Here is a 25,598-nt window from a genome sequence, read left to right on the forward strand (position 1 = left end):
GATCTGTATTACTGCTTCTGTAAACGCAGAAAGATTGGCTGAACAAACCTTGTCAATAAATCATTAGTTTAAGTCGTTAAATCTGCACGTTAATCACAAAAATGTGTGACGGAAAAGACAGTTTATTTGTGAGTGAAATTTTTTGTTGCCACATTTTTTGGGGGGTTATTAAAACCGCAAAACCAATTTCCAAATTTAATTCCAAAGATTCATAATAACTGTTTCCTATGAACTTTACCATATGTGTCAGGGGGTAAATAAGGACACGTCGATGAAGTAAAGCCCAAATTAGTAAAATAACTTGAACTGAAAAAACGTGAAAAAAACGTGAAAAAAAGTTGTATGCAATTCCACCATGTGGTATGAATAGTTTCCAACCGTTTATCCAATCTTCGCTACTCTTCTCACGCACATTAAAAGTTTATTGAAATCTTAAAAACTTTTGTGTTGTAGAATTGCGCTCTCTGCTGTCTAACATGAGATTGCGCGCGACTGGAATATTTTCACGCGTGCGTCATCGCGCGAGAGTCTGCAGTGAGCGGTACTTTAGGAAGATAAATGCACAGACATTGGGAGGTGGGGCATCAGACAGTGTTGCGCATAAACTTAAAAGTGGCTTCTTGAGTTCAAGTTCAGTCTGCGTGAACTCTATAGTCAAACTCATCCCACCGGGAACACATCGGGAAGTCTCTTCGGGAGAATCTTACAGGTTGCTAAGCTGTGTTTTCTTATTCTACATTCTATTTACATTATTTTAACATTTATTGTATTGAACTGCTACAACTTATAATTGACTTGTTTCTGTTCAGCATGAAATAATATACTAAACGAAACATAAACTGTGCATGTGATACGTAAGAACAAAAGACATGTTTCGTTTTTTTAACAATGTTTATGGCCTTAAACGTGCCTAGGTCACATGACTTGTGTAACTTCTGTGCCCTACCAGCCGCAGTTCTTGCGCAGAATATATATAAATACTTTTAAGTCTTAAAATCACACACAACTACTTTATCATTAATAATAGGCCTACATAATCATTTTTACAACTGTCCGATTATTATCTGCACTACGTATAACGTTGACGCACAACATTTAAATAAGGCTGAATGTTGTAAATAACGTATATATTTAATTTGCGTGAAGTTCAAAATTTTGCGAGATATTGTGTAAAAAGTAAAATGTCACTTTTTGATATTTGGGGAGACTTGGGGACGGTTGCTTGGGACACCTTCTCCCAGTTACCTTGGACTAAACCAACACATTTTTTATTATAACCTTACATCTCTCTTTTGGTTACCGTTACGTCCCCAGTTTAAATGTAGGGGTACGAGAGGACGTACAATAAGAGTGATAAAATTGAAAACAATCTCGTCTCAAAAATCACAACAGTAAGTTCGTTTTAAGGCGTTTTTATGACGCCGGTTTATTCTTTAAGTGTCAGTTAAGACAAAAGAAATTAATCAGTTCAAAATTAATTATTACCTCAGGAGCGGCCCAAACAAAACAACAAACAAAAATACTCTCTTTTTTTGTAGACACTGGCTTACCTTTAAAAAAATCAAAGAGGCCTTTAGGCAAAAATAAAGACAGGTCGCTGCCCTTCCTCCCTCTCTGTGGCCAAACAGGAGAAAAGATCAAAAGAAAAAAAGAAAAGGAGCCTGTTCCAATACCGGAACACTTCGTTATTCTGGATTAAATAGGGTGCCAACACAACACCGTAAAGAGTAACTTTTTAAACTCTACAACGTATTTCGAAGTTCACACCAAAAGGGACATCTCTCTCTCTCTCTCTCTCTCTCTCTCTCTCTCAATGGAAAACATTTAATGGACAGTTAAAACATGTTCACAATACATACACTTTCACTAATGAACTTTTATAATTTGATAAGTCTTTTATAAGTCTTAATTGGTAGGGGCAGTGTCCACCTGAACAGTGTTGGGTGTAACTAGTTACTGTAATTTCATTACTTTTCACTTGGAAAAAGTAAAGTAAGTGATTACTCTATTTTTTTCTGTAAATTTATTACTAAAGCAATAAGCTTATTGCTTTTATGAAACGGTTACTCCATATGTGTCGCAAGGTTTCATAAAATAAAGTAAATAAGGTGATATTTAGGAAATATGATGCGGTCCTCAGTTATAAATGGGGGTATTTTATAACGTCTTAGAACTCGTCTCAGCCAATCAGAATCAAGGACCAGAACTGACCATTTTATAAAGTTACTTTTGATGTAATTAAACTAAATACTTTGTGTAATATACAGGTGCTGGTCATATAATTAGAATATCATCAAAAAGTTGATTATTTCACGAATTCCATTCAAAAAGTGAAACTTGTATATTATATTCATTCATTACACACAGACTGATATATTTCAAATGTTTATTTCTTTTAATTTGATGATTATAACTGACAACTAATGAAAATCCCAAATTAATTAGAATATTACTTAAGACCAATACAAAGAAAGGATTTTTAGAAATCTTGGCCAACTGGAAAGTATGAACATGAAAAGTATGAGCATGTACAGCACTCAATACTTAGTTGGGGTCCTTTTGCCTGAATTATTGCAGCAATGCGGCGTGGCATGGAGTGGATCAGTCTGTGGCACTGCTCAGGTGTTATGAGAGCCCAGGTTGCTCTGATAGTGGCCTTCAGCTCTTCTGCATTGTTGGGTCTGGCATATCGCATCTTCCTCTTCACAAAACCCCATAGACTTTCTATGGGGTTAAGGTCAGGCGAGTTTGCTGGCCAATTAAGAACAGGGATACCATGGTCCTTAAACCAGGTACTGGTAGCTTTGGCACTGTGTGCAGGTGCCAAGTCCTGTTGGAAAATGAAATCTGCATCTCCATAAAGTTGGTCAGCAGCAGGAAGCGCTCTAAAACTTCCTGGTATACGGCTGCGTTGACCTTGGACCTCAGAAAACACAGTGGACCAACACCAGCAGATGACATGGCTCCCCAAACCATCACTGACTGTGGAAACTTTACACTGGACCTCAAGCAACGTGGATTCTGTGCCTCTCCTCTCTTCCTCCAGACTCTGGGACCCTGATTTCCAAAGGAAATGCAAAATTTACTTTCATCAGAGAACATAACTTTGGACCACTCAGCAGCAGTCCAGTCCTTTTTGTCTTTAGCCCAGGCGAGACACTTCTGACGCTGTCTGTTGTTCAAGAGTGGCTTGACACAAGGAGTGCGACAGCTGAAACCCATGTCTTGCATACGTCTGTGCGTAGTGGTTCTTGAAGCACTGACTCCAGCTGCAGTCCACTCTTTGTGAATCTCCCCCACATTTTTTAATGGGTTTTGTTTCACAATCCTTTCCAGGGTGCGGTTATCCCTATTGCTTGTACACTTTTTTTCTACCACATCTTTTCCTTCCTTTCGCCTCTCTATTAATGTGCTTGGACACAGAGCTCTGTGAACAGCCAGCCTCTTTTGCAATGACCTTTTGTGTCTTGCCCTCCTTGTGCAAGGTGTCAATGGTCGTCTTTTGGACAACTGTCAAGTCAGCAGTCTTCCCCATGATTGTGTAGCCTACAGAACTAGACTGAGAGACCATTTAAAGGCCTTTGCAGGTGTTTTGAGTTAATTAGCTGATTAGAGTGTGGCACCAGGTGTCTTCAATATTGAACCTTTTCACAAAATTCAATATTTCATGAGATATTGAATTTGGGGTTTTCATTAGTTGTCAGTTATAATCATCAAAATTAAAAGAAATAAACATTTGAAATATATCAGTCTGTGTGTAATGAATGAATATAATATACAAGTTTCACTTTTTGAATGGAATTAGTGAAATAAATCAACTTTTTGATGATATTCTAATTACTGTATATGACCAGCACCTGTATGTGTGTGCAATAGTGGAATTGACATCAAAAGTCTAACTTTAAAATCCATGCTTTAATGTATAACTCTCACATTTGTAATACTTTGGTCAGTTAATAATACTACTTTATGTACTTTTATATAATTTATTTGAATTAATTAAAAGAGCCATTTCATGTCTATCCTTGAATCATGTAACTAATCAAGGTTGATATAGGATATAGAAAGTAATTAAATACTTTTTGGAGAGATTAATTTGTACAGTAATCTAATTACACTATTGAATATGTAATTAGTAACTAGGAATTCATTAATTTTTTAAGAGTAACTTGACCAACACTGCACCTGAACATGTACAGTATGACCATCATCTATTACGTTTCTGACTAACAAAATACAGTAATACCTGTTACAACCATCATTTTTGCAACTGTGTCCCCTACTCTTGAAAATTAAAATTGCATTTGCATTGAGTCTGAAGGTTATGTGATATTTACAAGACAAATTCATCCAGGGCCTATTCCTCTGGCATTGAAGTGGATGGGAGTGAGGCAGTTCCCATGCCTCTGGCTTAGAGAATAATAATAATATAATGCAGTAATTAAGATTTCATTAACGTACACATTTCTCTCTTTTTATAACTGCAGGTTTCGTTTAAGTATCTGCTGTCAAACCAAATTAATCCAACATTGTTCATGTGTGTGATGAGCCACCATGCAAAACATACTACATAAAATGATCCTCAAAATGATGCCATAAAAATGATCCTCAGTATTGACACAAAAATTTGATAAAATCATGATAATAGGTTTTGAATGACCGGTTAGCTGTGTTACAAAATGATCTGTTTAGAGTTTTGTACCACAGTTACATTCTCAGTCAAATGTTCTGTGTGCTTGATGTTTTTACAGCCATGTTTCTGTACATTTGCGGGTTGGTGGTCCTGTATTACATTGTGAGATGGTACCGGGAGCGTGAAAGAGTTCCAGACAGAGGGTCTAAGCATGTTTTCATCACGGGGTGTGACTCTGGCTTTGGAAAGCTCCTCACAAGCCATCTGGATAAGTGCGGATTCTGCGTTGTGGCAGCGTGCTTGACAGAGAAGGGAGAGGAGGAGCTGAAAAAGACTTGTTCGTCTCGATTGTCTACCGTCCATCTGGATGTCACGAAGTCTGAGAGCATTGATAAAGCATTTGCTTTTATCAAGAACCTGGTTGGAGAGAAGGGTAAGGAATTACATTGTACATTGTGCCTGGAATTGAACAAAAACACTGTATCGTTGATGAAATATAAAAACAAAACAACTCTGTGTTCGGCAGGTTTATGGGCTTTGGTGAATAATGCTGGTGTAGCTGTACCATCGGGCCCTGATGATTGGCTGACACTGCAAGACTATAAGAACATGCTGGATGTCAACCTTAATGGGGTCATCGGTGTGACCCTCAGCGTCCTGCCGCTCATCAAAAAGGCCAGAGGTCGTGTGGTTAACGTCGCAAGCGTATTCGGAAGAATCAGTCCTTTCGGTGGACCATATTCTGTGTCGAAATATGGCGTGGAAGCTTTTAATGACACTCTCAGGTAGAGCAGATGGCTTTGAGAGTCAATACGTTCAATTATTTGATGCATTATGATGCAAAATGTTATATTTTAGGAGGACCTTGTATTACTTTGGTGTGAAGGTTCTGTGCATTGAACCAGGATTCTTCAAAACCAACGTGACAGATGTTGACCTGCAGATTAGAAATGTGAAGAAGCTTTGGGAAAAGATGCCAGAGGAGACCAAAGAGGAATATGGACATGATTATGTTCACAAAGGTACATGTTGAATGTGTGCGTTTATATGTTGTAAATGAATTTGAGACTTGAATATATGTATTATTTTCATACATGAAGCATATTGAATGCATTGGTCTGGACCATGTAATATGTTGTAATTCTATTTGCTCGATTGATTCTCAATCAGTGGAAAACGTGATGAAAGAGAAATTCTCCAACATGCCAGACGGCAATCTGATGAAAGTGGTGAGCTGCATGGAGCACGCCGTCTCGGCCGTCCGTCCTCGTACCCGTTATTCCCCGGGGTGGGATGCGAAGTTTTTCTGGCTGCCGCTCTCTTACCTCCCCACGTGCATCTCTGACTACCTGCTGCTCAAAGATGCTGTTAGACCAGCCAAATGTGTGATGTGAACATCCCTGAGGGCATTAGCAACGTGGACTGCTGTGCCATTTCATATCCATGCATAGGTGTTGGAGGCTTTTGCAATGGCAGTTGCCATAACTGGCACAAAGCCTTCTTTTGTAAAACATTAACTGATCTAAATATCAGCAGAGGAACACATTCTTTTGACTTCATGCCGTCGGGATTACTCCCTATTACAAACTGATAATGCACCAAAATCCATTATAAATCTAAACAGTTGTTCTGTTTTGGCTATTATCACTTAACTCAAATTACAAACAGTAGCAAACAAAGTGTTAGTGCAGTATAAAACGTAAAACAACCTGTCCATATCATAGCCAATAGAGTCACAGAAATCAAGATGTCAAGGTTTAGTTGATGCAAGCCTGTGGCCTTGACTTGTTGATAGGATATGATGATGAAATGCTGCACGTGCCAGGTGAAGATTTTTTAACAATGTTTGTGGGAAGAGAAAAATCTTTCTAGTTTTTTTTTTTTTTAAGTGATTATAGGCCGAACGGGTCCTGCGAACCTTTTGCTTACAAATGTGTAAAATAAAGGAAACACTTGGCAGGCGTTTATGTCTTTAAACACCAATGCTGGTGATTTGAGCTTTCATTCGAGTTATTGATTGTATGAATATAATCATTTGATATGGCATTTATCATTTATTGCCTTTTGATAGGATAGTGTGTGATATGAAAGTCTGCCAAAATCGGGGCATTTGATTGCACCCGAGGTCAAACTGGAATATCGTAATAATTCATTGACTAAGTTCAGTATAAAATGTGCATGATAAATAACACTGTTCAACTTCTGTCATGTAACAAAACCTCAGGTTATTGGTTGAACATCAATAACGGCTTAGACACGTTCTGGTTTACTGTGCAATGACGCCATCATGTGGCTGAAGATTTGAAAGGACCAACATATTCTAATGAAATAAACAATTATTGAAATTTATTGAAACAATGCTGAAATGGATTATTTTGGAAACAAATAAATTCATACGTTACTATACATACGTCCCTACCTAGTATTCTATGAAAACATTTAGAGCTGCATTTGAATAAAATCTGAATCATACATGCCAAGTAAAGGTTAATATAATACAAATTCTACCAGTTAAACATTTGTATTTGTCAATTTAAGATTTGTAATTTAATTTGAATCAATGGAAGGATTCTCTTAAATTGATTTGCACTATGAACAAGTGAACATGGATATTTAAAGCTAGATAAGTGTTTTTAATTTTTCCATAAATTTACATTTGTATGTCTTTAAACTATTTCAGATTTATACCTCTGCCATTCAGACCAGTACTAACAGGAAAACCATTTAAACTAATCACCTACAATGTCCTGTGAGAAAAACATTTGTGAAGTTTTAAAAAAATAAAAGTCAAGCAATACTAGATCAGTGTTTGTTAAATGGAAACATTTTGTGAAAGTGGTTCTCATGGCAGATTACAAAATAAACCGGTTTTAAAATTAGGATGGTTTCTCCATGCTTCATTTTATCTGATTTTTCAGAGAATATCCATATTATTGGTTCCTTTAAAGATGACCAGTGCTTTGATAAACAGGGTTGCTAGTGCTGAAAATTTTCTATTGAGCTTTAAACGTATCCTGTTAGGATTGAATTTGTTCTAGTTAAACTTTCATTTTGCTTTACAAATGTAAATTAACCTGCAGTCAATTTACAAAAAAAAAAACCTTACAAAGGAATAGGAGTCAAGAAAAAGAAACTGTTCACGGCAAGACAGTTTTATTTCCATCTTGATTAATTGGAAACATTAAATAGAACTTTCAGGATGACCATTGATAAAGATACAATTGCATTTTGAATGTGACGTTACAAACCAAGTGCTCCTCCTTTCCATTCAGCCCACCCCCAAGACATTTAAAAGTGACTTATTTACGAATGTTCCTCAGCCAGTTTCTCTGCCTTCAGGACGACCTCCTCAATTGGCCCCACCATGTAGAAGGCCTGTTCAGGAAGTGCATCATACTCGCCTATAGAAAAAAAACATGCTATGAATAAAACTGAAGAACCATGACCAACAGACCTGGACTATCTTGATGTATCTAGGAGCAATAAGAACGAACAAAACTCACCACAAAGAATAGCCTTGAAGCCTTTGATGGTCTCTTTCAGGGGCACAAGTTTGCCCAAGTGTCCAGTGAAGACCTCAGCAACCTGGAAGGGCTGGGACAGGAACCTCTGGATTTTACGGGCACGAGCCACGGTCAGCTTGTCCTCCTCAGACAACTCATCCATACCCAGAATAGCAATGATATCCTGCAGGGACTTGTAGTCCTAAAATATATAAAAAAGATATCGATTATGAATTGTGCTACAAATATGAAGACCCCCAAGAACCCCATATTCACCGCAACTTGCCTGGAGAATCTTCTGCACACCACGGGCTATGTCATAATGCTCAGATCCGACAATGTTGGGGTCCATGATACGGGAGGTGGAATCCAAAGGATCCACAGCGGGGTAGATACCCAGCTCAGCAATAGCACGAGACAACACAGTGGTGGCGTCCAAGTGAGCGAAAGTGGTAGCGGGAGCAGGATCAGTCAAGTCATCAGCAGGCACATAGATAGCCTAAAAAGAAACCAAACAGTTTCAATGTCATGTCAGCACTGCAAGTCATACAGAGAAACGGGAAGTGTGGGGTTCTGCAAGCCAATAGGATTACGGTTGTGTACCTGCACAGATGTGATCGAACCCTTCTTGGTTGTCGTAATTCTCTCCTGCATGGTACCCATGTCAGTGGCCAGTGTGGGCTGATAACCCACAGCAGAGGGGATACGACCCAACAGGGCAGACACCTACAGAACACAAACCAAAACCATCAGGTTAAGAGCAAAAAAGGTTCACATCTGCAAAAACAGACGTCAACAATCCTGACCTCTGATCCAGCCTGAGTGAAGCGGAAAATGTTGTCGATGAACAGAAGCACATCCTGTCCCTCCTGGTCACGGAAATATTCGGCAACGGTCAGCCCAGTCAAAGCCACACGGGCACGGGCGCCTGGGGGCTCATTCATCTGTCCGTACACCAGCGCCACCTAATGGGGGTAGTTACAACATGGTGATGACAATAGATGGTTGCCTTCATTCCTTTTCGTTTACTTGGGCAAAGAAGCCAGAAGAAAAAGAAATGCCTTACGTTACCTTTGAGGTGGTGTCCTTCAGGTTGATGACACCAGACTCGATCATCTCATGGTAGAGATCATTTCCCTCACGGGTTCTCTCTCCCACACCAGCAAACACGGAGTAACCACCGTGAGCCTTGGCCACATTGTTGATCAGCTCCATAATCAATACGGTCTTGCCCACACCAGCACCACCAAAGAGACCTAAACAAATCAGAGAACATGTTAGCTTGTGCACAGACATAAGCCTTTAATTTAAATGTTACTCTAGTTTGCATTGGGGAGTCACATACCAATCTTGCCACCCTTGGCATAGGGGGCCAGCAGGTCCACGACCTTGATTCCTGTGACCAGAATCTCCTGCTCGACACTCATTTCAACAAATTCTGGGGCCTCAGCGTGGATGGGGGCAGTCCTGAGGAACGGAGCACAACATTCCACATCAACAACTGCAGCACCTTAAAACTCTAAAAGCATTGAATAAAAAGCCTCCTTCGTTGATAAACTAGCAAATAAATCTCAAACATACTTGGTAAAGAACAACAAAGTCTCGGAAAGCACCAGGACAATACTCACTGTTTTGTGGAAATTGGTCCTCTCTCATCAATGGGCTCACCAATGACATTCATGATCCTGCCAAGCGTCTCGGGTCCCACAGGGATTCTGATGGGCGCACCAGTGTCAAGAACCTTCTGACCACGCACCAGTCCTTCAGTACCGTCCATAGCAATGGTGCGGACAGTGTTCTCCCCTAAAAACAAAATGTTTATTGTGAAGCTCTTTAATGTGGATTAAACTTTTAATTTATAAACCATTACTTGTATCAATTATTGAGAATAGTTTGTTACCAAGATGTTGAGCCACCTCCAGGACTAGCCTGGAGTCACGGCCGGCCACCTCCAGGGCATTGAGAATGGGGGGCAGATCCTCGTCGAACTGGACGTCTACGACGGCACCGATGACGGCGACGATACGCCCGCTGGCGACGGCAGCAGCTGCGGCTGGAGCAGCATAATCCCTGCCTGACATAGGAACATGGACCAATGAACATCCAATGACACCAACATTTTATTTAATAAATGTATTAAACTGTCTGTATTGACTTGGTCTTCTCAATTTCGTTAGTCAAAACATGCTTGCGAATGAACGTAACGCCAGGAAATGTTCTGACGTTAGGAAGATTCAACGTCAATATGTCTTTATGCAATCTATTTGCTGCACGTGTGCATTTAAAGACAGAAAGAATTGATTCATGAACATAATTCTTTATAAAGCATTTGCATTTAAAAGTATTCGCATGTTTATCTGTACCATGACCTCGCGAGCTTGTAACGCAGTTAGCACCGCGAGCTTCTACTTCATGACACATAAAGGTCATTCATGGTTTGTAACGAATAAGAAAATCTCGCTCTCATTGACTGCTGTATAACATTAGAGCAGTTAATATCTATCGTGAATCAACAAGCAGATTGTCGTTACGGTAAAATCAATCAGTGAAAAATGACGTTAGAATTTTGCGGCCTGCGCTTGAAGCCCGCATGCTGCCATTTAGCTGTCTCGCGCCGGCGGTGACGTTGCTGTCAGAAGAGCTGCGTTAAAACGAACCGTTAAAAACAAGAAATGATATCTACTTACGAGAAAACAGTGCCGGAGCTCCTTTGAGAGCCTTCAGGGGGGTCACCCCGGGCTTGAGAGCCTGCAAAGCCCCGGTGCAGCAGCGTCCCACAGCACCCAACATTGTTAAAATGGCTGAAGGTGGAACGGGACAAGAGGCTCACGAGCTTATATATGGCCGCTCAAGTCCAATACTGCGCATGCGTGTCAGACATGGCGACACGGGAACTAAACGTCTGCGCATGCGTGTGTGTTGAAGGACAGACTGGGCATCCTACATTGAAAGGAAAAGGCATGTGTACTGTATAAGTTGCTACTTGAACAATGATATGGAAGTTTTGGACCGAAACTATGTATAGACAGACCACACTTATGTGTCAATATGAATTTATATTACAATAGTGATTCTTCTATTATTATATTTATTATTAAAGTAAAATGTAAGTGTAAAACAGGTGGTATGACCGTGTAGTGTAAGTTAGCTTTTTGTTTTTTTGGGCAGACTATTTATTTTACTTTATTTTGTGGTACATATTAAGAATGTTTTGAGCACATAAGATCTATGCATTAAACGCAGCAGAAATCTCACATTTCCGTATTATTATTAGTAGTAACAATTCATAGCCTGTTTTCATATGTATAACCACTAGGCGCCGCTATTGTATACATTTGTGATACCGAAAATCTCGATTTGGCATTGTGTCACAGAGGACACTATCAGTACTTATATAATGTATACTGTATATGGCTGAATTTGTTGTTCAGTGTTTGTCTCTAAAAAACATTGGTCTTAAAACAAGATTAGTATACCGAGTACAATGTTGTGGTTGCTTACTGTAATGAAGGTCATTGAACCCACTATGATGACAGTTAGCCATTAAAAATGGACATAGAAATAAAACATTGAATCTTTCAAAACATTGATATACAGGCCTGTAACCAAAGGTATTACAACCTAAATGTTATGTTTACTAAACAGATTTGCAGGGACCTTCATTCAATCCAAGTGCATGTGTCATTAAAGTTGTTTAATGATGCAGAACAAGCAATGATTAGGCAGTGAACTATAATAGCATCTATAATGACTGTGTATAATTGTACATTAAAAAAATCAGGACCTGATCCAAAGGATGGAGGTGTACCAATTGCTTCGGTGTCCACAGCAGTAAGTGTTGTGTACACAGATGGTGCTGGACCACAACTGAACAAACAGGCCTGATCTCTTACAAGCACTAGCAGCACATTTTTGCTTTGTACTTTTGTTCATGATAAGAGAGGATTTCTTATGTAAACCTGCTCAGGTTGAGTTTGATACGTTTTTATGCCATCTGACAACTACTGTTGGTAGTGCATTGGCGGTCATGGGTCCTGTTCCCATGGAGTAAAAACGTCTTCCAAATACATACATGTAAACCACAAAAGCTTTCTACATGGTAGCATTGTTGTTTATGCAGTAGCTTTTGTGTCACGTTTTTGAACAGCATGGGGTTGTCAATACTATATGTGAGCAGAGGGTTACATTTAAATAATTTTGACCATTTCCCTTATTCAATCAGATAGTCAAATTCAATTTTGTTGTTGATGTTTCAAGTGAGATTATTTAATGACTCCAGACAGACAGGAAGGAAAGTGGATGTGGTGGTAAATATGTTGACAACAACATTATGTGAACAGTACGCAACATTCCAACAATGCACTTACAACATACTCATTATTTGTTTACAATAAATAAATTAAAATGATTTAAAATAGACAAAAGTTCAGTGACTGAGACAGATGCTAGTCAGTGTGTTCTCAGTTATATTTATTGATAAACAAATACTGAATGGTACAACAACGTATTATGCAAAAAATGATAAATTCTCTCAAATTATTTTATTATGTTACTTTATTTACTTGATATTAGCGTATTTCATAGGTCACACTATACTGTACATAGTAATAAGTACAGCAATATTACCATTTTTATTCTTTAAAAACAACCAGAAAATTTACAAAATCACACAATATCTTTATGTTAGAGAAAGTCTTTCATGGCCACTAAATTATCAATATGGCATAAATGTAATATGAAATGTAACATTTTTCCTAAAAAGTTACAACTGTAGAATTGTACAAAACTCATTTCCTTAGCAATTTCTCACATTTTTCCAGGTGAACTGAATTTCTCACCTATCAGCCCAAATTGTTCCTGATTTTCGATTTCTAAGTGACACATTTCAGATCACATTCAATTTGCTTTGTCAGACAAAAGGATGAGTTTGTTAGATCAAATGGTTTAGAATGGATCCCGTGATAATCCTATATTAGCCAGTCTTCCTTTCATTTCTGAGATAATTAGTCATTCAACGTTTTTCTCATTTTAACACCAAATTCTTCCTCCAAAGGCAGGACTGACACTGCAAGCTCATGATGCTGAACAGAATTTATTACTGCCCCTGTAAAATAATTTGCCCCGTCTGATTAGCTGCACGTCTGCCCATGCATGTCAAGAAATATAATTTTGATTCCAGATCAGACAGGCGTTAGCTCTCCTTCAAGCTGCGCAGTCTTGCAGGGCCCAAACTATGAGTCTGATTCATCAATGGTGTTCTGTCCCCTGGGCAGTGCAACAGGAAGGTGGGTGGGGCTGCAGCGGCAGGAGGGGCTTGGAGAGTTTGTTGGACTGAGTTGGATGGCCGTGGTATCCTGAAGTGTGGGTTCACTATTCTCCATCTCCATCCTCATTGATGGCCAGCGGTCCCCTCCCGCAGACATACGAGAGGGAGGGGCAATGGGGCGACGGCTATAGATGCAACACATGCCAAAAAATGAAAAGGCCACCAGTAGGAGGATGGGTCCGATAATGATGGGAGGATTGTTGAAGGGGAGGAGTTTGTTAAAGGCAAGAGCGCCTACCAGGGTGATATTAATGCCTGCCAGCATGATACAGAGACCGCAAGCACAACAGAGTGCCGGGGAGGGAAACCCCTGCGAACGGAGCTTTCTCCTCCTACCATCCTTTTTCAGAACAGGACGGGCATCTTCATCAGAGAAAATCATCCTCTTTAAATGACATTGACCTTATCACACATCACAGGGAGGGAGAGGGAAAAGAGTGTGAGAGATAAGAGACAAAAATATCAAACAGAACAGTGAGTATTATGTATTTGTACAACGGTTGGCTTTTTCCATATCCTCACATATCCGTCGATCCTCATATATTCTCCTGCCTGGTTGTGTGTCATGGAAGCAGCAGGGCCAATTCAATTAATGCTGTCAAGACCAGAAGAGTCTGATTACAGTACCATATAACTTTATTACTCAGTGTGTTTGTGTGACAGATAAACATGTTTTATGATGATATGTCTATTGCACATGCTGGATATTGTTATAAACATTTCTGTTTCTATTAAGCATTCCTCTTTTTAAATATCAAATTGTCACAAACAATTATTCATGGGCTGAATCTATATAAGGAGCAACTAATTTATTAAAATTACATAGATGATCAAAATTGATCATCAGTAAACACCATCAGAACTGTTTTAAAAGGCTAAGAGGAAGAAATACATACTTTACTGAGGCTTCATTTGTGCTTTTTTCTAATAATCCTCACAGCAAAATCGCCAGTGTTAAAAAAGGTCAAATGAACACTCACAGTGTATATATAAGCCACACTATCGGTGTACAAATTCTTATAAATAAGGCACTATTTGTAAAATAGTTTTACAAGGCTGGAAGTGATGCTCTCCTGGGCGCTTTGAAACACCGGTAGGTTGTTTTCTAAAGAAATGTAGGTTCATCTATAGCCGAAGAGCCTAAAATGCTCCTATGGCATTTTGTAAACCCTATAAATTAGTATGATAAAAACTTTAATATGTCAATTTATCTGTCTACATAAACATGGTAAAAATATGGTGACACTTCACAATAAGGTTGTATTTGTTAAGAATTAGTCAATGCATTAAAATGAACTAACAGTGAACAATATTTCTACAGCTTTTATTAATCTTATTTCGTGTTAATTTCGAATACATTTTTAACATGAAAAGTTGTAATTGTTAACATTGTAATGTACCATGAACTAATATGCATAACTGACATTAAATGGTGAAAACTAGGCTATAGGCTAATTGTTGCCTATGGGCCTGTTAAAAAATACAAAACATCGAAAGTCAACGCCGACCATATACATAGCACTGCGTCTTATTGATATGAATGAATAATCAATATGCAAAAACGTAAAGGGTAAAAGTAAATTCAGTAGGCTATACCTTAAACTCGACGGAAGATAAAAGAGCTGACTGATCCTGTCCTCTTTTTAAAAGCGTCATGTTCCTCAACTTCAGATTCTGAACGAGCGCATCATGTCGCTGACAGTATATGGATGCCGCGAATGGTCCACATCTGAACGCTTCTCTCACGATATTCTTTTAATGCAAAACAATTCGCTTCATTACCGCACGAGGCGCTGTCGAGTTCAAACTCAACACACTGTACTTCACTCCGAGATGACTACTGTGGGTTTGTTATTGGGTTTATTTTGAGTGCCCACAGTAAAGATAATATAAAGCACTGAGAAATGGCACAGATGTGTTCTTTAGTTTGATTGGATTCTAGACCGTAATCTGATGTTTACTTTATGGTAATACATCAGGGCATTTAAAGGCACTTAAAACGAGAAACAATGACTTAAGATACCAAGACTGTTTCATGTTTTTTCTCTGGCTTTGCTATTAAGTAGACAGTATGTTAGTTTTTGTACATGCTTCTCCATCATCACTGTTGTTGGGAAGATGGACAGCAAAAATATTGGTATCAGCAGTTGTTGGATGTTTTAGTTGGCAATGAAGGCTTGCTTTGTTGCCATGGGAATGATGTGGCTGTAGGAACTCAGAAGAACAGGGTAATACACTGTTTATGGTCGAACATGTTGGAAGAATATAGATTGACCAGCATGTATAAGAACAAAATGCTAACATTATAAAAGTGTAAAGCACAACACTAATTCAACGCAAGGTCATGGGTTTGATTCCCATGTAGCACACAAGCTAATCAAATATATATCTTTAATAAAAAATGATTGCCACTTGCAGATATGTGCATCTCCCAAACGCATAAATATAAACTCAAATTCAAAGTAACCTGATATTATTAATGTTATGCATGTGATAGTACCCTATAAATGGCAGTTGTAGTTTTAATTTGTGTCAGTTTTCTTAACATAATTTTTGGTGTTATTAATAAAGACATTGTTTCCTTGTTTGAGTGCAAACTGCTTTATTTTTTTCAAAACCGGAACAATGAAATGAACACTGCTTTGTAATAAATCCCAAAGTTTTGTTGGGGTTAAACGGCGCTTCCATTGATATCATTCCTGAACAAAGTCGTCTGTAAAATCATACAAGCACGGAGTACTGCATAGCCATAAAGATGAGGTAGCGCCGTCCAGTGTCACCTACAGTATATGAAATGTTTCCCAACACATCCTCAAAAATACACATACATAATATAGACAGCCAAACGCATGCACAAAATGTTGACCAAATAGAATTTTGAGAGAAGATGAGGAAGAAATCACGTTTTAAAATGTTATAATACAAAAGGCAAACATAGGCTCACTTAACTGCAGTTATTTTTGCAGTTGGAAAGCACATTAGAGGCTCTGCCCCCAAATATGGCACAATTTCCAGTGAATACAAAACAAAAAATAATAACTTACTCTAACTTACTATTGTCCTTATTCCTAGAAAAATACTGCACATTTACAATAAAATATTTTGTGTCACTCTAAAGAAAATAAAACCGTTCATAAAAGAGAAGCAATATACTTTTATACTGAAATATACATTAAAAAATATACTTTTCCAAAAGAAAAAAATAATTCCTGTGTAATATTGACTAACCTTTTATATTGACAGTAACTAATGTATGTGATACTTCATCAGCACCTTAATAAAGCTAAATACAGTATCTTTCAAAGTATGTTGCTATCGGAAAGCATAGCTCACATAGACTCCAACTCAACAATAACAATGAGATAAAGCCAAGAGCTACAAAAACAAGAGGTCCAGTGCTTTACAGTAACTGAAATATACATTTTAAGTGGGTTTTAAAATACTTAAAAACAACTACAAAAATGGAAATGCTCATTTAAAACATCACTGATGTAATAACATCAAAATTAAAGTCTATAAATTCCCTCACATCCAAGTACCTTTTTATATGTAGCTGAGAAACACATCCAGCCATAAATATGTTGTAATAAATATTTAAATATCACCGTTTCAGATGCTTAAAACACATATCGCAAAACTCTGGAAGCAGGAAAGGGATGACAAACATTACCCTGCAGCACACTAAATGCAAAACTATTTCTTTTTGTGTGCATATTTAGTTAGTTGGCTCCTAGTCAGCACTTGTGTTGTCTATAAATTAGTGTGTTGGTACTAATTTGCTAACTAGTGCGAGTTAGTGTGTTGTATGGCTACATAGAGGCTACGCTGCCCAGCAGAGATTATATATATATACAGTATATATATATATATATGTGAAGCATTGTAACGCATCATAAATGAGTGTGCATGTATCATTCAATCACCTGTGCCACAAGCACGTGTTAGGTATTGGTGCGTAGTGCCTGAGATTGTGCTCGGCGACGTGCTAATCTAGAGTTAGACGGGGGTGAAAGTCGCATGGAGCAGACAACAGCCCCAAAGTCCTCTTGCTCCTCTTCTTGCTGAGATAGTTGCCGGTTGAATGCGATGGCTTCTGCCGCGAACTGCGTGAGGTCTTTAGTGCTCCAGTTTCTGCGTGTTCAGCACGGGACATGGTTAGAAACACTGCACAGACACCAAGAAATGTATCTAAGTCAAGTGGATCTATCAATCGAATTCAAATACCTTTGGAGAACACGAGGTGTTGAAAGAACTCTTTCAGGTGCATTCTGAAAACAAAATAGCACAGTTGGACACAATGCTAATGAACTTGTTTTGACATTTTTTGCTTATTTTGAAGAATGACAACTCCAGACCCCATTCACTTTCATTATATTGAAAACAGTCATGATGTTCATTAAAATGTCTGAGTTCCGTGAAAAAAATAAAACAACATTATAATACAATTTTCATCTGAAATTTCAATATTTCTTTAATGAAATTAATCAATTTTTAATATTAAGTCAGTAAGGTTCATAAATAACTAAAGAGCAGAAAACTCACCCCTTGCACCCAGGGGTGCTTCAGGACCTGAGCGGCACTCAGCCGTAAAGTGGCGTCTCGCACTAGCAGCCGTGAAATCAAATCTTTGGCATCGTCTGAGATCTGTGCCCAAACTCCATCCCTACATTCGTACTTTCCGTCTTGAATTCTCTCAAACAAGTTGTTCTGAAGAGTAGAACAGTACACTGTTAAGTCCCCAGGGGGGTAAAGTGAATTCTTTCCGCATCACCTTGTTGCAAGTTAGCGCGTCTTACCTGACAGGCACGGCACGTCTCTCCTCGTTCCCAGCCGCAGTTGGTGCCGCAGTGGCCTGTGAAGGGGGGGCTCCCGCTAAGGAGAATGTAGAGAATGACCCCGAGGCTCCACAGGTCACAGCGCTTATCATAGAACGAAGCCTCATCCATGAAGACCTCAACCACCTCGGGAGCCATGTACTCTGCCGAGCCACACTACAGCAGAACACACCACTTACTAAATGCTTTCCTACTCTAAAATGCTACTTAGTTCAATTCTGTGAGAGCAAATTTAAGGTCGTGTTTACCGGTGTGGTGAGCTCAGGGGTGGTTATTGGGGTACAAGCGCTGTTCAACTTGACTCCACTGCCGAGGTCAAAATCGCAGATCTTCACAGGAGACACCTGAACGTAAGGACACACATCACATTTCACAATTAGAATAGAGCAGATCTGAAAGTCTTGTTCTCACATATATGTTATCAAAAACAAACAAGATGGATTACCTTATCAGTATATTCACACAGGATGTTCTCAGGTTTGAGGTCCCTATGAGCGATTCCTACGGATGGAGAGCGAGGTGACTTTTAATAAACATACATACTCTGTTCAATGGTCGGAGTAAAGCTGTAGTATTTACCTTTGTTGTGTAAAAAGTCAAGAGCGTTTGCTATATCCCTGACAACATGACTAGCTTCTCTCTCATCAAAGTATTTTCGACTCTGGATGTGCGTTAAAATAGAACCTGAGAGAACAGAAGAATGACAGATTTACTAAAATTGAGAATGTATTGGTGAGAGTTTTTATGACTCTGCGTACCTCCACGTAACTTCTCAAAAACCAGATAAAAACAGTTGTCGTCTTCAAAAAACTGAATGAGTTCCAGAATATTCCTGCAGAAACACAACATATACAGTTGACTTGACAAATGCACTTGATAATTTACACTTCGTATGCACATAACTATTACAAAATATAATCATGTTTAAATTCAGTTTTTATTGAAGGGATAGTTCACCCAAAAATGAAAACTCTGTCATCATTTACTCGCCCTCACCTGTATAAATGTCTTTGTTCTGTTTAACACAAAGGAAGATATTTGGAAGAATGTCAGTAACCAAACCGATCTCATCCCCCATTGACTCCGATAGATAGTTTTTATTTTCCATACTATGGCAGTGAATGCGGGAAGAGATCTGTTTGGTTAATGTTAATGTTTGGTTTAGTTTAGTTGAGTAAATGATGAAAGAATTTCCATTTTTAGGTGAACTATCCCATATTGACTACTGAGGAAGAAAAACATACTTATTTCCTTGGCACTGGTAGAGTGTCTCCACCTCTCTAAAAACCCGGCTGCGACTGTGACCTGCGTTCTTCTCGATTATCTGAGAGAAAAAAATCATGCGAGGTCATTCAATTAGTCTGTTTTACAGACTAATGTGGTGCTTGAATAACATTTGAGAAAAAGGTATGTTTCTTTTGTGGAAGCAGTGACCAAGTTTAACAATGTTGACATCTCACCTTCACAGCATACTCATTGCCATTCTGTAAACTCACACATCCCTGGACTTTAGCATAAGCCCCCTGACCCAGCAGTTCATCAGTCAGCCTGTACAGATCTACAGCAAACACACACAGGAGAGTTTATTTACACTGTACCAAACAGTGCAATCGAAAATTGGTTTTCAAAACACATTTGCTTTCAAAAGCCTACTCTAACTTTCATTTACAGCCTGCATAATGCTGAGAATAAGGCAAAGAGAGTAATGCTGAAAGAAAACAAAGACCAGAAACATATTGTCACGATTATTTTTTGGTATAAATCTTTTGTGATGAACTGTTTTGATTCAGTACCACTAAATTTGCCAGTGAAACTGTCAGAGGCCCGAGTTCTGCGCTTCTTCTTCCGGCGTGTAACAGGATCTGTGATGTTCACTGGTTGACTGTTCTCCATTCCTAACCCAAACATTAAAAACACAAATGTTAACAGAACCTTAAATACGTTCCCATATTAATTTTGCTAAAGAAATTAAATATTCTAAAGTATTGTCTTTTCCATATTTCTCTAAATATACATTGACAGCTACTTTAAGGTATTGGTAGGTAAAGTTCATTAAAACTGTTTACATAATGGTTCTTTATGCAACATTTTATTTTGTATTTGAAACATTAGCACTAAGCAGATGTACCTGTAGGGGTTTGGGAGGCAGTGAAGGGGGCATAAGACAGTGGACCACAGCTCTCCACCTGACCAGATGACAGACTGCTACTGGTTATCTGAGAGAGAGAGAGAGAGCGCAAAGGAAAGATAATTAAAGGGGTCATATGACACGGCTAAAACGAATATTATCGTTTGTTTTAGATGTAATGCAATGTGTATACACGATTTAAGGTTCAAAAACGCTGTATTTTCCACACACCGTGCATGTTTGTATCTCCTCTTTGCCCCGACTCTCTGAAACGCGTGGATTTTTAACAAAGTTAAAATACTTTTCGAATACTGCAAGCGTGTGACAGAAATGTAACGCTTCTTACCATATTTGGAACATCAGGTTCCAAAGCAATTGTACTGACAGGTACGCCCACCTTAGTTGTACACATTTGGGCAGTCTTAGTCAAATCATACCACGAACTGAAGTAGATTTGTGGGGGTGTGGTTACACGAGGTGTTTCAGGCAGGTCTGGGTGAGCATTCGCTTTTAGATATAATGCATATTTTGTTCCGACACTTTAATTTTTGCAATTTTACGTGTCTAATACATGCATGGGCAACTTATAACACACCCCCACAGGCTGAACTAAAGCACGTGTGCACCCATTGCCAACAAAACACGGCTCTCACTAAATCCTTGGTGTTTCGAGTCAGATCCGTGGGCGTGGCTTGTTGGTTTTGACTAAATCCTTGGTGTTTCAAGTCTTACGAAACCTTTACCCTAACCCTAACCTTATTCTAACCATCTAAACTACCCATAATTGTTAAAATTGCCTAAAAACACGGTTGCGTGATGACGTCAGACTCGAAACACCAAGGATTTAGAGAGAGCCAACAAAACACAGACATCAGTTTCACTCACCGCATGCGGTTCATGTCTGGCACCTTTTAGCGCTAGGACGGCTCCATATATCAGTTTCAAACAATCTCCAAATCCAACGTTATATCCACCGTTTATATAACATTCATCACCCAGATGCAGTAAACAAACAAACACCTGAACTTCGCAAACGTATGCTCTCTCTCTCCTGCACACAAGTGAAAGTGACGTCTGCGCATGCTCCTTCTCCTGCTCTCCTTGCTGCCGCGTGGGCGTTAGGAGTGGGCGGATTGATCCTGAAGTATCGATACTTCCGATACAGAGGTTGTATCGAAAAGGATCGATCCTAATATAAAAATATTGATACTAATGCGTTTTTATTACTGATTTTATTTATTTACTTATGTAGCTAATAATTGTATAATATAGAAAACCTTTTTCCCATACACATAGTTTTGCAATTTGCACACGTTGCTCCTCTGCGCTGCTGTGTTTTGTTGTCCGCCATCACGTGACTCAGCAGCGCAAAGTTCGTTTACGGAAGTCGTGTCACTTGGCGGCCATGTTTGTAACGCCTCTGGGCAGCTAATTACGTCACGGACGTAAGTCCACAGGCCTATCTACTTGAATGGGGTAAGGTAGAGATTTCGAAAATTGCTGGCAAAAAGCACAATTAAACAGCATATGTCCGATCAATAGTTAAACATGACATGAACTGTACCATAACTTTGGTTTGCTAAGCTTACATTGCGCTAAAAATCACCTTTTTCGAGGTCGCCTCATCTACTGCGCCTGCGCACAGGCTGGCCAGCGCCTCACGAGAGCCCCGCCCCAGAAAATCTTCAGTCTTTACTGATTGACGATTGGCTCGTTTTACTATAAGGCGGGGCTTTCTTCGCGCGAGCAGCCATTTTGACCGTTCCATTAATCCCCATTCATCGTAACGGTAGTGGCGCATCTTGTTAATATTAATATCTTTGAGCATAGGAGATAGAAGAGGAGCATCGTGTGGAGTTATCTGTGAATAAAAACACTGCGAACTGCGATGTATGGCAGTAGGGCTTTGGGGGTAAAAAGCCAAAGATTGAGAGTTAAAGTAATTTATTATTTAAGCATTTTATTTACTTTGTTTTTCAAACAAATGTGTGCACTTATAATTCATAAATTCTCCTAAAAAGTGTAATGAAAGGGAGACATGTTAATTTGTTCTATTATTGTGTCTAAACATAACACTGAACAAAATTTATTTAAAATATCTCCTGTGTTTTAACATGCACATGATTAATTAGCCTGCAGGCACATTAAGAGCACAAATCACAAAATATTTTAGTGATCATGAAAATGTATTCAGATTTAGCATATTAATGATGCATTCATCTGATAAATCATGACTTCATCTACAGGAAAGTAAATGTAAGTTCAAGTGAATGCTTCTAAAAGTAAAAAGTATTGTCAATATCGGTATCAATATCGGCAATACCGGCCCTGCATTTACTTGGTATCGGATCCATACCAAATTTTACAGTATCGCCCACCAGTAGTGGGCGTGCCGCGTGCTTTTCCGGGAGAATTGTCCAATAAGGGACTAAGAAAAATTGTTACGAAACAGTTTTATATGTCCGAAAAAAACTTTCCGAAACCTGTACAATCGCTGGGGGAGTGTATCGAGCACAGAAATACTACGTAATACACCCAACTAGTTTTTTGACAAGTTGACCATGTTAAGCATGAGAAGCCAGCATGTTTAACATTGTAAAGAAGTCAGAATGCATGACACACCGTTGCAGCACCCCTTTAACAAACGAATGTCTACAACAGCTTCATTACTATATTCATGACTTTTACTCTCGCCGTTCTGTGACTTTAAACGTGAACTACAGCGAAAGAGGAAGTTTGCATGTGTGCGTCACAGCATGCCATTCGCACGCACTGTGTGTGTGTAATTATCAGATTTCACACACTGACCAAAGCTTTCATGTTTAGCGTCTCAAAACTGCCGACACAAAATGCAGACAGCACCTGACAAGTTTATTTATTTATACACCGTGTAACACTTATAAATACAACAGAGAGAACATGCGTACTGTTGTGATACATGTTAGTACCTGTGCACTGTACGAGCACTGAAGCCGTGACACGATCATTCCCGAAACCGCTCGAGAGTGTTCGAGCGACAGCGCCTCAAGAAGAAGAGCTCGTGACGTGAGATATCATCTATCAGCCGTTACCTCAGCGTACTCAAAATATAACAACCGGTTTTTCGAAGTTAGTGAGGTGACATCATGTTCATACTATTGTTAATGATATAGTTTCCGTCCATATTCCCGCTTTTGTGACACGTTGTCAAGTTATTACCTGATGTCATTGACAGGGGAAATCCCGCACGTTCAAACCGGGATATTACAGACTTCTGTTTTTCATAGCTACAGTTCGATTTAAATAAAATAGCGAATTAGATAATTGAGGACAAGACTGAATGACGTGACATCTAAAACATAGACTAGGATATAACAGTACGCCGATAAATACGATTCGCTGCAATAGGCGGGAACATTAGAGACGAGGAATTAAAAAAAATAACACACAGTACAAGTCAATACTACGTTTAAAAGGAAACTGACGACACATGTGAACTGTTAAAAGAAATAAGACAAGCAACAAGTGTCCAAAAGCTACATTTGTGTCGCAACGCCGGCAGAAATGAAATAGTGCTGCTAACCTAATAGCTACAATGTTGTAAGTGATACAGCGGTGAGTTACAAATCTTCACGTGACTATAATCTAACATATAACTATAACACGAAACTCACAGAAATGTTATTTTTGCGACCAAAAAGCCACAGAGCGTTTCAAAAACCTCTGACGCGTATTAAGTGACCTGAAAAGACACTTTAACATATCACACAGATGCAAACACCAGCGAGCTGAGCTGCTTAGGCGCATATGTACCATGGTAACGTTATACATCCAAGCCAGTGAAGCCACGTATATTTAAAGAAAAATCAAACCTGGAAATTGCAGCCGAATAGCCATCCTCCGCAGGAGCAGTGAGGGCTGGAGAACAACACAGAGCCACCCGAAACGCGCCAACTGCCCTCCTACTGCTGCACGCCACTGTGGGAGCTTCACCAATCCTACTACGGAGAAGGCTCTACTCATGAATAATTGATTACATACGTGGCTGAAGCCACTTTTGGTTTACGAATGAACGTATGAAGAACGTTTTTAATATTCATGACGTTTCTGCAGTAACGTTAGGTTTTATATTTCGTGCTCTAAAGGAATGTTTTTTTTATTATTATAAACATTTATATTGAAAATAGTACAAGGGATGCATTTCAATATTATGTATAACAATTTTGTAAACATAATACACAGAAAATAATAAAAACGTAAATCATCATTTTAAATGAAAAATAATAATAATGAAAATTATAAAAAGTACTTTCTTTTTTGTTTTTGAGCAGAGTAAGGGGGTAGAAAGTAATCAATTAAACATTATATTTCTGTTCACTGGTGATCTAACAATTACATCTAATATTGCTCTAAACAAATGTCGTTTTTCACACCGAGTGACGCAACTGGTTAGGTTTTAGCTGAATAATGCAATACTTGCCATTGGTTAAATTACATGTTATGTTTAAACTGGTATAATTAGTTCATTAAAAAATAAAAAGTTTGTCTTTTAATGCTGTTGCTACCACCAAGCCAATGCCTTTTATGAAAATTCTTCCGCCAAAGCGTGACGTGCGGTGACGTGAAGTGTGTTCGGCTTTGGAAGTTTTCCCACGTAGGACCATTTCGCTTACTATTTGCAGTTTCCTTTTAATAACAATTTGATTCTTTTTTTAACATTGTAATCCTAACCCATAGCATAAATTCCCATATTTTGTTATAAGGCAGCTTTATCTTTTTTATTCTACACTAAATTGGTTAGATTCATTTCTGTCAGCTATTGCACATACTTCAGATGCTGTAATTAAAGGGACAGTTCACCCAAATAGGAAATTTCTGTCATGAATTACTCATGGCTGGAATACACTACTAGACATAATACACTTTTTTTTGAAAGTTTCAGATAGATACACACTAACTGATAAAATCTGCAGACTGGCACAGACTTTCTGCAACAAGTCCAGACTGAAAATCTGGGCAAAATCTGAGCAAAAGTCTTGTAGTGTATTGTAGCCTTAACTCTCTACTTGTTCTAAACCTGTATGAATGTATTTGTTTGGTTGAACACAGAGAAAAATATTTGGACAAATGCTTGTAACCAAACAGTTCTTGGACCCCATTGATTACTAACCCGAATAAGTTGGGAAAACTCAAA

At 38.7% G+C, this 25,598-nt stretch overlaps 3 protein-coding genes and 1 long non-coding RNA gene across 4 annotated transcripts; 1 reads left to right on the top strand and 3 right to left on the bottom strand.

The window, feature by feature from the left end:
* Positions 1-576: 576 nt before the first annotated feature.
* LOC130571139 (retinol dehydrogenase 7-like) lies at positions 577-8,035 on the top strand. The gene is made up of 5 exons (XM_057361918.1): positions 577-709; positions 4,752-5,066; positions 5,160-5,418; positions 5,492-5,655; positions 5,804-8,035. Exons 2-5 carry the CDS (start codon positions 4,754-4,756, stop codon positions 6,025-6,027), a joined length of 960 nt encoding a protein of 319 aa, XP_057217901.1. The 5' UTR covers positions 577-709; positions 4,752-4,753; the 3' UTR covers positions 6,028-8,035.
* On the bottom strand, positions 7,770-10,958 carry atp5f1b (ATP synthase F1 subunit beta). Its single transcript, XM_057361917.1, has 10 exons — positions 10,824-10,958; positions 10,037-10,210; positions 9,765-9,939; positions 9,482-9,603; positions 9,208-9,392; positions 8,943-9,101; positions 8,740-8,862; positions 8,423-8,635; positions 8,137-8,338; positions 7,770-8,034 (listed from the first exon to the last, which is right to left on the bottom strand). The coding sequence occupies exons 1-10, from the start codon at positions 10,924-10,926 to the stop codon at positions 7,937-7,939; spliced, it is 1,554 nt and encodes a 517-aa protein (XP_057217900.1). The 5' UTR covers positions 10,927-10,958; the 3' UTR covers positions 7,770-7,936.
* Positions 10,959-12,669: 1,711 nt separating this feature from the next.
* LOC130571441 (uncharacterized) lies at positions 12,670-15,200 on the bottom strand. The gene is made up of 3 exons (XR_008965088.1): positions 15,059-15,200; positions 13,985-14,057; positions 12,670-13,864 (listed from the first exon to the last, which is right to left on the bottom strand). It is a non-coding gene; the product is annotated as an uncharacterized LOC130571441 (long non-coding RNA).
* Positions 15,201-16,041: 841 nt separating this feature from the next.
* Positions 16,042-24,389, bottom strand: mknk1 (MAPK interacting serine/threonine kinase 1). The gene is made up of 13 exons (XM_057362805.1): positions 24,277-24,389; positions 20,426-20,513; positions 20,091-20,192; positions 19,758-19,855; positions 19,542-19,621; positions 19,056-19,129; positions 18,877-18,981; positions 18,743-18,798; positions 18,546-18,641; positions 18,259-18,453; positions 18,005-18,169; positions 17,687-17,730; positions 16,042-17,593 (listed from the first exon to the last, which is right to left on the bottom strand). Exons 3-13 carry the CDS (start codon positions 20,188-20,190, stop codon positions 17,404-17,406), a joined length of 1,203 nt encoding a protein of 400 aa, XP_057218788.1. The 5' UTR covers positions 20,191-20,192; positions 20,426-20,513; positions 24,277-24,389; the 3' UTR covers positions 16,042-17,403.
* Positions 24,390-25,598: the final 1,209 nt, after the last annotated feature.

Source organism: Triplophysa rosa, linkage group LG20 (genome assembly GCF_024868665.1).
Source record: "Triplophysa rosa linkage group LG20, Trosa_1v2, whole genome shotgun sequence".
Lineage (NCBI taxonomy): Eukaryota > Metazoa > Chordata > Actinopteri > Cypriniformes > Nemacheilidae > Triplophysa > Triplophysa rosa.

Excerpts from the sequence above, each read along its gene's own strand:
- mknk1 (XM_057362805.1), bottom strand. The coding sequence starts at position 20,190 with ATGGAGAACAGTCAACCAGTGAACATCACAGATCCTGTTACACGCCGG. Across the intron at positions 17,731-18,004 it reads AGCACCCCTGGGTGCAAGGG|AATGCACCTGAAAGAGTTCT; the intron begins GTGAGTTTTCTG and ends TTTTGTTTTCAG. Across the intron at positions 17,594-17,686 it reads ACACCTCGTGTTCTCCAAAG|AAACTGGAGCACTAAAGACC; the intron begins GTATTTGAATTC and ends CTGAACACGCAG.
- atp5f1b (XM_057361917.1), bottom strand. The coding sequence starts at position 10,926 with ATGTTGGGTGCTGTGGGACGCTGCTGCACCGGGGCTTTGCAGGCTCTC. Across the intron at positions 8,863-8,942 it reads TCACTCAGGCTGGATCAGAG|GTGTCTGCCCTGTTGGGTCG; the intron begins GTCAGGATTGTT and ends TGTGTTCTGTAG. Across the intron at positions 8,035-8,136 it reads CTTCAAGGCTATTCTTTGTG|GCGAGTATGATGCACTTCCT; the intron begins GTGAGTTTTGTT and ends TTTTTTCTATAG.
- LOC130571139 (XM_057361918.1), top strand. The coding sequence starts at position 4,754 with ATGTTTCTGTACATTTGCGGGTTGGTGGTCCTGTATTACATTGTGAGA. Across the intron at positions 5,419-5,491 it reads GCTTTTAATGACACTCTCAG|GAGGACCTTGTATTACTTTG; the intron begins GTAGAGCAGATG and ends GTTATATTTTAG. Across the intron at positions 5,656-5,803 it reads ACATGATTATGTTCACAAAG|TGGAAAACGTGATGAAAGAG; the intron begins GTACATGTTGAA and ends ATTCTCAATCAG.